Source organism: Mycteria americana, chromosome 20, assembly GCF_035582795.1.
Source record: "Mycteria americana isolate JAX WOST 10 ecotype Jacksonville Zoo and Gardens chromosome 20, USCA_MyAme_1.0, whole genome shotgun sequence".
Lineage (NCBI taxonomy): Eukaryota > Metazoa > Chordata > Aves > Ciconiiformes > Ciconiidae > Mycteria > Mycteria americana.
Genome location: NC_134384.1, coordinates 3,886,513 through 3,895,629, shown reverse-complemented (window position 1 = coordinate 3,895,629; position 9,117 = coordinate 3,886,513). Strand labels below are relative to the sequence as shown.

Genomic DNA, 9,117 nt, shown 5'->3' with positions numbered 1-9,117 from the left:
ATTTGAAAGCCTGCATTGTGACTGGTAGCTGCACCGAGATGAATGTTGCCTGCTCTTAGTTTTCCCCTGAGATTGAATCATGCTTGTGATCAGACAGATTAAGTCTGTGTGTGAAGGTTTGTAAACATTTATAGAAATCCCTAGGGTCTGAATTGTACATTACAGAAACAACTGATGATGAATACCAGCACGTCTCTGTTTCAGACTGAATTTATTTTTGTGACCAGATTCTTAATTAGCAGCATGTTGCTTGCTCCTTGCTTGAGAATATCGTCCTCATGTCAGCAGGGAAGGAGCTAGTAATGCAAACGTATGTCTTGCAGGCCATCTGCTCTAACCTGTCCCAGCACAGCCTCTTTCCCTAGGACGTTTGCTGTGTGCTACTTTAATACAGTTGCTGGCTGTGCACAAAGCCATTAGACTCTCTCTGAACATACCTGAGGGCAGCGCAGTACCAGTGGCTGTGCCACATACACCCCCATGTTTCTCAGCTCTCCTCAGGCTGTGGGTGGACCCCTGTGCCCAGCCTGGAGCATCTGTGGAGATGAGATGGTAGTGTGGAGGCCAGGGAAGGCAGGTGGTGGCTGAGGAGAAGATGATGGCATCCGCTCCCAGTGCTGAGGAGATGGGGCAGCAGCCAAGCTGCCCTCTGCCTGCGTTAATTTGGCTCCTCTCTGGTGCCAGAGAGGGCTGCGTTTTGGGGGGAAAAGCCACCTGTGGCGAAGGAAGCCATGTCAGGGAGGGCGGTGAGGTGAGGTGTTTCCATGGCGACCCAGAGAAAATGGCCGCCAGCCCTGCCTGGGCCAAGTTGCCGAGGGAAGCACGGCTGAGAGGAGCTGTGAGCAGCTGTGAGCGGGACCCAGCAGCACCCAAACACCCGCAGAGGCAGTAGACACCTGGCATGATACCAGGTAAGTACAACTAGTGGCAAGAAATGCCTCTTTTTGAAATGGTTTTATTTGGGGAGGCTGGGTAGTGTAGATGAATGTCTCCATGAGTGGAAGTGGAGGCAAGGCCTGAGCTGCCCCGCTGGAAGGGGAGGACGTGTGGCAGCAGCCCTGGCTCCTCAGCTGTAGTATAAACTCAGGTAGGCCACTCGGTCCCGGTGTTTCCTGAATTCTCTGTCTATGGTCAGCTAAAAGACAACTACTGTCCGTTAGATATTAGCCATGACAATTGCTTCAGAAAAGCGCAGGAAGATGTGAGATGGTGTTGAGAACCTTAACCGATGTTTTAAATCAGAAAGGTTTTCTTTTCAAGCAGAGCTACACAGGCTGTGCTCTGGTTCTCTCACTTTGTGGATGGAAACTTCCACAGCAAATTTCTTAATAGAATTTTTTCTTGAAGGACTGTAACCATTTTTGCAAATCAGCATTTTCTGATAGAAAATCCCTTTGTATCTAGTAGAGGCTAGTAGAGCCACGTACCCAGCAGGCCAGTGAGGAAAGGATGACAAAACATAGTGCAAATGCATTGAAGTAATCATGCAGTTTCCTTTGTCAGAAGCATTAAGCCAGGAATAACATCCCCTTATCCTTGTCCTTACCTTCTGTACCTCCATTTTTAGCATCCTCTTTGCTGGCATCGGCACTAAAGACCAGTCTGGAGACCCAAACTTCATCGGCCAAGTGATTTTTTTGTGTAATTGCTTGTCTGCTTTGTAAGTTCCAGGTCTAAAGAAAACAGGTACAAAATACCTCATTTCTGGAGCTGGTGTATGATGTTTGTAATACCGGAATTTACCAGCTCTTCCTTGATCCATGGGAGAAATGCATGTTGTGGTATTCTAGTCATCATGCTAAGTTAAAGACTAAAGCAAGGGAGCTTTCTGAAGATAAAAAAGCATTACTGGCAACTCAGTTACCTATCTCCCATTTGTGTCTTAGTATTTCTCTTTGCTAGTACTCCTGCTTATTATTAAAAGTAAGAAAAATGAGTTACATTACCCAGGGAAAAATTCTTTATCTGAAGGCTTATCTGGAAATCGTGGTGTCTTAATGGAAAATGGAGCATAGGCAGGCTGGCATTTTCTCTCTTTCTTCCAGAACGACTGGTACGTTGCTGGGCCAGGAGTCACAGTCTGCAAGAGATAAAATTTCTATATGGAAGATTTTGTTCTGCAAACCATTCCTACATGCTCTGATCAGCAGCCAGCTGGGCTTTACAGACCTGCTGTTCAATGCATGTGTGGCTACTCTGATAGTGTAAAAAAAATCAGAACAAGTCAATTGTGCACTCCCTACTGCTTACCCAGTGTGTCCTGTGATGTCTCTCCTAACATATTGTTATTCTAGAGAAGTTGGGCCAGAAAACATAGTGTGTTTGTTCAGGTAGTATAGCTGAGCTCCCTCCCTGATTTTGCCTCAATATGTACATTTACATGTGTGTGTATGTAATACAAAGGAACGTGTATATAGAAATGCATGTGTCAATGTTGCCAGAGCTCCTATGATCAGTCATCAGTCTCCAGGCTCAACACCTCCCACTAGACTATGTGTACAGAGATCTGTAGCTACCGTGGGAATTAAGTTGGAGGCAGCCCCAGCAAATGTGATTGAAACTGATAGTCTATGTTGGGAACAGCCTACAAATTCTTGCAAAGCTGCATCTCTGCCGCTTTGAAGTGTGCTTTTCTTACCTGTGGCTCTGGTATGAAACGCTGGGCTGTTCTTGCTCCTATCACATAGCCTTTCTTGCTCAGTGGTTTGTTTTCCAATGAATATCTGAGGCTGCTTCTCTGCGATTCAAAAGCAGAAGTGTCTTACTAACATTTTTAAGACACCATTTGCATCAGGGGAGGGGTGGAAGTACGTGAACAGCAGGCTTTATTCCTATTAATTCCTCTCATTTCTCACTAATGTAGAAAGCTAGGGCAGCTAGAGCTTTGAGGACTGGTATGTTTGGAAGGGGAGGGGAATTTCTTTTTTAGGAGACCTTGTACAATGGGTTTTTGGGGCAGGTGTGAGGGACTCTGTGTCCGGCTGGCCGTGGTCCTATTGCTACTGTACTGTGTGTCTTCTGTGAAGGAAAAGCTCTGAGCACGAAAACTGAACAACTTACCTCTTGACTCAGATAACGGCCGGGCCCAAGTGAAGGGTTTCCCCTGATGGCTATCAGCTGGATTCCCAGCCTGTCTGGGGCATGGTGGAGAGGGAACATTTTCCGCTCTTGACATGACCCAAATGAGATCCGCTTCTGCACATCTGTGAGACCTGGAGAGGGAAATGCCAACAATGTGATAAACCCATGTGGAGGTCACCACTTGCTGCTTTTTTTCCTTAAGTGTCTGCTGCTCTCTGCCTGAGGCCAACCATCCCCTTATCTCCCAGATGGGAATTTCCCCTTACCCTGGCTATTTGTGAGGGGTCTGCCCTTTGGATGCCAGTCTTCCCTCCTGCCACAAAGGCTTCTTCTTCCCCAGCCTGAGCAAAGAGTAGTCTAGCAGCCCTGTTGTGGGGAAGGTTGCTGGGGAAGCCTGATGCCACCAAGGAGCTTCCTCATGCCCTCAGCCCCCCCGGGTGCATGCACCTCACATGGCTCACCTCTCGGTTCCCACTCTGCTGCCATGCTGCCCTGCTGCCCTGCCAGACGTCAGGACGTGTGTGTACTCCAGTTGCTATAGACACAGAGCAGGGAGTGCTGGAGGGAATGCTGGTGGTGCCAGCGCCTGAAGGCTGCAGGGAAAAGAGGAGGCTTAATAACGTCCCTGTGGATTGCACTCTGCTGGCTCCTACTCCGAGGAGCTGCTGTTTTCAGACTGTAAGTCAGTAGGGGAGAGGTCTTGGGGAAAGCAGCCTATAGGTTGTGCTGTCAGGACCCTTCTCTGTGGTCTCTCTTGTGACACAGCCTGATCTGCCCCGTTGTCTGCTCTGTCTTTTTCCCTGTGCCTGGCTGTCATGGTAGGGCAGCAAGAAACCCCTGGAAAATGCCATAGCGGAATTAAGTCCAGCTTGTGGATTCAGGCCCTTCCCTGAGCACAAGTGTAAGTATCATGAGAGAATCAGGAAGCATCAAAATATTAAGAGCGAGATGAGCTGAAACAGTGAGGATTGTTGCTTTTGCAGAACACTTTATTTAATCATTCTTATTCTGTGCAATTAGATCAGAGGGGTCTGTTTGCTGTAATAGGATTGGTATCTTCATGGCCAGTTGCAGCAGGAGCAGCTGGTATCAAAGACGAGACCAGTACCACAGCTCTGCACAATGGTTTTGCCATCTATGCAGTCGTAGAAGGCATCCTTGTTGGTTGGATCTGCATAGATGCCGTTGGCCTTGCCAGCACAGAAACCGCTCCCACCAGAGCCACCAGTATTGCTACCTGAGCCCCCACTCCCACTTCCACTTCCTTGGTTAGGAGCTTCAGTGATTGGAGCGTTGTGCTGAGCCGGAGGCACACAGTCTGAAATAAAAGCAGGAAAAGGTTTATTTTTGTGTTGACAGTCTCTCAGCCCTCCCCTCCCTCCATAGGCCCTTTAGTGGTGGGGTCAGCTATTAAAGTGTGTTCCCCCAAAGTCTGGCCTGGCTCACACCAGGCCTTTGAAACATCTGGACCCAGGTCCAAGTTACAATCTCCCTCTTTTATCCCAGTGGATGTAGAGTGAAGGGATCTTCCCAAGGCAATCTCTAGTTGTGGCTTCCACAGAAAGTCTTTATCCACCAACGCTCCAGAGATAAAGGTTCATGGGTCTCTGAAGCCCTGCATCAGCAGCAAGCTAGGGAGTCAGCTTCAATAAGTGCACGCTACTCAAGCTACTCACCACTGTTTTGCAGACCAAGACCGTTCTTCAGGGTGGTGATCAGGGGATATTTGCCTTCCTTGCAGAAAGTGCCAGTGAAGTCATCCATATCAAGGGCCCAAACCATAGCACCTCCAAAATTGTTCTCCTTCAGCCAGTTAACCTGTTTAGTGACAGGGGAGAAATCCCAATTAGTCTGGGGACCTGCTACTGCAGAAGGCCTCCTGCCTTATTATTAGCACAGCCACACATCCCGCCGTACCTTGATGTTGAAGCTCTTGATATTGTCATAGCCAACCCATTCGTTGCCTTTGTAAGCGTAGGGCACATCCTGGGGAGTATCCCAAGCCTGGGTGGCTCCAGAGCCCAGGAACGTGCAGATCTAGGAAAAAAGGGGAGAGAGGGAGAAGTTAGCAAGTGTCCTACAAAAAAGGGCAGTTGGCATATTCCGTGGGTCAATGGATTAAAAATTCCTTGCTGGGTAGTTTGAAGCGTGTGTTCTTGGTGGCCTGTGTACGTAGGAGCACATATACCTCGTAGTAAGCCAAGAATCCAGCCTGCTTTGTATAAGGTCCAGCTGGTCCAGGTCCTGATGTTGGTGCCCCAACAGCAGTGTCAGATGGGTTTTGGAGGTTGAAGTCATGCCCGTAGGTTGGGAATCCAACAAGGAGCTTCTCAGCTGGGGCACCATTGCTCTTCCAATAGTTCATAGCGTAATCCTGTAAAAAAACCACCACAGTTAAAGTCTGTGCCAGGATCTGTAGGCAGGAGGATGACTCCTTAAACTTCTGATCACTGGTGTCATGATAATCATCTGTAACACAGTCTCAGAAAATATGCTTACGACATTGAAGTAGATGAGGTCACCAGTGTCAGCTGGGCCTCTGTACAGAGGGCTGTTCTCCCCAGTGCATCCATCCCAGGAGCTGTGGAAGTCGTAAGTCATCACATGGATGTAGTCTAAGTACCTGTGGAGAACATTGCTTGCGTCCATCTCCTGGCCTGCTCAGTCACCTAGACCTGATTTTCCTTTAGTGCTGGCCGTTTACCCCACCACATCCCTGGTCACGTCCCCACTTTCCGCAGATCTGGGTTCTTCAAGGCTTGTTTTGAGCTGGCCTTGTAAGTGTTGGAGCCAATTCTCTCCTCCAGCAGAGGGAGGCAGAGGTCGAGGCAGAGTAGGAATTGCACTGGTATTCTTGGAACCGAGAGATGTTCCCCTATGACTTTGAGCAGCCTGTTGTTACACTTCGCTTTCTGAGGTGTCCCCGTTCCCACCAAACAAGCACCACTCATAGCATTCTTGCCTTACGCAAAAGAGTAGGGACCCCACAGGCAATGAGGTTGGTTTCTGCCAGATAATGGCAGGGTTTCCCTTAAGCACTTGAAGGAAGACCACTTAAGTCACAGAAACAATACTTGAGGGTTTGCTACTCACTTTCCAAGCTCAGGAATCTGGTAGCCAGCCTGAATGGTGGCAAGTCCTGCAGCAACAGCTGCGGTGACCATGAGACGGGGCTTGTTGACCTGTTGGGCTTCCTGCTCAAAGGCTGCCAGCATTTCCTGAGGGATGCCAAGAAACAGCTCTCACTGTGGACTCTCTGGGCTGAGGCTTCACAGCCAGAGCTGTGCAGAGTAGAGAGCTTGACCAAAACCTTTTGTTTCAGCCTACCTTAACCAGGACGGTAAAGAGAGTCTTGTCCTGGGCTGGGCTGCCTCTGGACCCAGGGTATTCCCAGTCAATGTCCAGCCCATCAAATTGATACTGGCGCAGGAATTTGATGACGGAATTGATGAAGGTCTGGCGATTCTCAGGAGTGGAAACCATTGTCGAAAACCAAAGGAAGCAAAGCAGGACAGCATTGGTGTTTGCTTGGTGGCTCTTCCCCCCCTCCCTCCCTTGCCAGGGTGCTGTTATGGGAAGGAGATTGTTTGAACTTACTTGGCTGTCCCAAAATTCCATCCTCCAATCGCCAGAAGAGTCTTCAGATTTCTGTTCCTGCAGAGGGCAGAACAGGAACATATTTCACTACAAGGAATGGTTTAGTCTTACCAATTTCTAACATTACACAACAGACCAACATAAAGCACAGTGCTCTTGCTTTTCTTGAAGGTGTCTGGTGTAGCTGCCTTTGTAGGCCATGATCTCTTGGTGTGAAACCTGAAGAGCAAGTCAGCAGTGCACTGAATTGCTGTCACCATCCTCAAAGGACAGCCTGCCCTGCCCTCTCTTTCCATCCCCGTCACTATCTGCCTCTTCTCCTTGGCATCCCTCGACCGTGGATTGTGCTGCCATTGTGCAGAGAACAGATGCTGACTAATGGGGCAGGATCTGAGAGGGAGAACAAGTGATGTCCTTTGCTCTCGCTACGTACTGGTTCTTCAAGCCGTTGAAGGATTTGTAAAGGGTCTCGTCGTTCCATTCGTAAGTTGTGATCTCATTGTTGGACATCCCAGCAAAGGCGTAGATCAGATGGTCGCACAGGCATGGGTCGATGTTGTCAGGCATGAATTTTCCAAGGCCAGGCCTATATTGGGCCCAGTTGGTGAAGTAACATGACAGCACATAGGCAGTGCCTGCAGAGAAACAGAGGAGATGCAGTCGGGAGAGAAAAGAGCAGAGAGGACAGGTCTCTGAAATGCAGAAGGACCAGGTACCTAGCTGCATGAGGCCATGTTACTTCCTATAACCATCCTTCAAGTCACACAGGAAAGGGAACAGTGCCCTGGGCTGCACTTAGGCGTAAATAACTACATAAAGCGCATCTAATCAGAAATGACTGGACAATGTTTCCTTGCAGGGTAAGGAGCTCAGAGGAAGTGAAGTAGGGTTGGTTATCCCTCTGGGAACTGGCTCTCCAAGGATAATAATGGATTTCTGTCCTTCCTACTTTGTTTCAGTAGATGCATCGGTCTAGGATCCTCTTACACCCTTAAACTCATGCATCAGGGTGGTTCTGAGTGCTGGGTCTCTTCCCCAAGCTGAATCTTTCTCCTTTGCTGCCATGTAAGGAAGAACAGAGGCAGAAGGGATCTCTGGTGAAGTGCCTGGAATGTGGAAGGCTCTTTGCCTGTTTGCTGTGCTGCCTGTTTGACCTGCTCGTGAAAGCGTCTGCAAAGACCACCCTAGTGGCTGCGCTCATGCTTCATTCAAACTGAGCAGGAAGGAGCTGCTATGAGGAAGCTTGCATGAAAGAAAGCAACATATTTGCACTTTAGATTGAGCATGCCATGCTTCATCAAGCTTTTGTCTGCAGAGACACCATCGCTGTGTGCTTGCTTGCCTCTCCTTCCTCCCCCATGGCTAATAAAAGAATTAGCTACTAAGTCTGTTCCAGTTGCCTGCACGTGCCAAAACTGAGAAGGTTTTGGTAGAGTTGGTTTTGGGGTAGAAAGCACATACCTATCTGGGCGTTCACCAGGAGGACCAGACCTTTAAAGAAAAAAGTGCGCGATTAATCTTTGAGCTGAGCAATACAAGGCTCTCGTGCAGGACTGGACTGAACCCAATATAACCTGTACCCCAGGTCACTGTTAATGCTGGGAGAGCAGAGACTGAGACAAAGAGTCATGTTTTGTCAAAAGCCTAATCTGAACTTGCTTGAGATTGTTGCATTTTGTTGAAAAAACACACAAGAATCTGCTTTCTCAAGCATAGGTCAGTTGAGTGTTCATATGGAAGCGGGTACAATTTGTGGAATGATTTCATGCAGAAACATACAAAAGAAATTGAATTCACAACGCAGCATTCTGATTTTTTGGTAGGTTTTGTGTTCACAAAGCACTTTTCAATTTCAATTAGCAACAAATTCTATCAGTTTTTAAAGCATGAAATACCCACATGAGTAGTATTGAAAAATATAACTATGCCTCCTGAAAGTAATTGCTATATCTTTTCTTTTGACAGGAGAGTGAAACATCTTTAACTCCAAAAAACCTCTTGTATAACCACCCAATATAGCAAAACACCCACAAATACTCATCATAAAGGCAGGAGATGAAGTTATAAAGCAGGACTTACCAGTAAGCAAAATGAGCTTGGCCATCTTTGTGTTGAAGTAACTGCATGCAGCCTGTTTCTTGCTTATATACGCTTCTCTCATTTCATGCAAGTCTTGTATCAACAAAGATGCACAAATATTATGAAGCTTGGTAAGGATCAGTATCACAAAAAATGATACCAGTACAATGGGCCTTAACACTCCAGCTGGAGATACCAGTATTATCAGGCTGTGCCATGCTGTGGTGCTGCGAGAGTAGTTGAAGAACAAGATTAGATGGCTTTTCTTCTTAGAAATTTTGTTCACAGTGACAGACTTTGTGTCAACACTGGTGATTATGCGGTGATAGATGGCTGAAGCGTTCACCTTGCTCTGTCTTT

The 9,117-nt window shown here is 47.7% G+C and overlaps 2 protein-coding genes across 3 annotated transcripts; both read right to left on the bottom strand.

The window, feature by feature from the left end:
• Positions 1-1,003: 1,003 nt before the first annotated feature.
• Positions 1,004-3,567, bottom strand: CIMAP3 (ciliary microtubule associated protein 3). Its single transcript, XM_075521884.1, has 6 exons — positions 3,543-3,567; positions 3,061-3,203; positions 2,639-2,737; positions 1,947-2,080; positions 1,547-1,673; positions 1,004-1,135 (listed from the first exon to the last, which is right to left on the bottom strand). Exons 1-6 carry the CDS (start codon positions 3,565-3,567, stop codon positions 1,067-1,069), a joined length of 597 nt encoding a protein of 198 aa, XP_075377999.1. The 3' UTR covers positions 1,004-1,066.
• Positions 3,568-3,940: 373 nt separating this feature from the next.
• LOC142419042 (acidic mammalian chitinase-like) lies at positions 3,941-8,878 on the bottom strand. Of its 2 annotated transcripts, XM_075521634.1 has the most exons (11): positions 8,758-8,878; positions 8,140-8,169; positions 7,112-7,313; positions 6,679-6,735; positions 6,409-6,574; positions 6,175-6,299; positions 5,581-5,704; positions 5,270-5,455; positions 4,999-5,118; positions 4,758-4,899; positions 3,941-4,399 (listed from the first exon to the last, which is right to left on the bottom strand). In XM_075521634.1, exons 1-11 carry the CDS (start codon positions 8,837-8,839, stop codon positions 4,140-4,142), a joined length of 1,494 nt encoding a protein of 497 aa, XP_075377749.1. In that variant the 5' UTR covers positions 8,840-8,878; the 3' UTR covers positions 3,941-4,139. The 2 variants fall into 2 exon arrangements, with proteins under 2 accessions (XP_075377749.1, XP_075377748.1); XM_075521633.1 differs by lacking the exons at positions 8,140-8,169; positions 8,758-8,878 and having other exon boundaries at positions 6,409-6,546; positions 7,112-7,283.
• Positions 8,879-9,117: the final 239 nt, after the last annotated feature.

What these genes read in the sequence shown, in the direction of transcription:
- CIMAP3 (XM_075521884.1), bottom strand. Translation starts at nt 3,567, where the DNA reads ATGGCAGCAGAGTGGGAACCGAGAG. An exon ending in AGCAGAGTGGGAACCGAGAG is followed by an intron (nt 3,204 to 3,542) that starts GTGAGCCATGTG and finishes CAGGTCTCACAG; the next exon opens with ATGTGCAGAAGCGGATCTCA. An exon ending in GATAAAGAATTTTTCCCTGG is followed by an intron (nt 1,674 to 1,946) that starts GTAATGTAACTC and finishes TGTTTTCTTTAG; the next exon opens with ACCTGGAACTTACAAAGCAG.
- LOC142419042 (XM_075521634.1), bottom strand. Translation starts at nt 8,839, where the DNA reads ATGAGAGAAGCGTATATAAGCAAGAAACAGGCTGCATGCAGTTACTTC. An exon ending in CAAGCTCATTTTGCTTACTG is followed by an intron (nt 8,170 to 8,757) that starts GTAAGTCCTGCT and finishes TTTTCTTTAAAG; the next exon opens with GTCTGGTCCTCCTGGTGAAC. An exon ending in GATTCTTGGCTTACTACGAG is followed by an intron (nt 5,119 to 5,269) that starts GTATATGTGCTC and finishes CTTTTTTCCTAG; the next exon opens with ATCTGCACGTTCCTGGGCTC.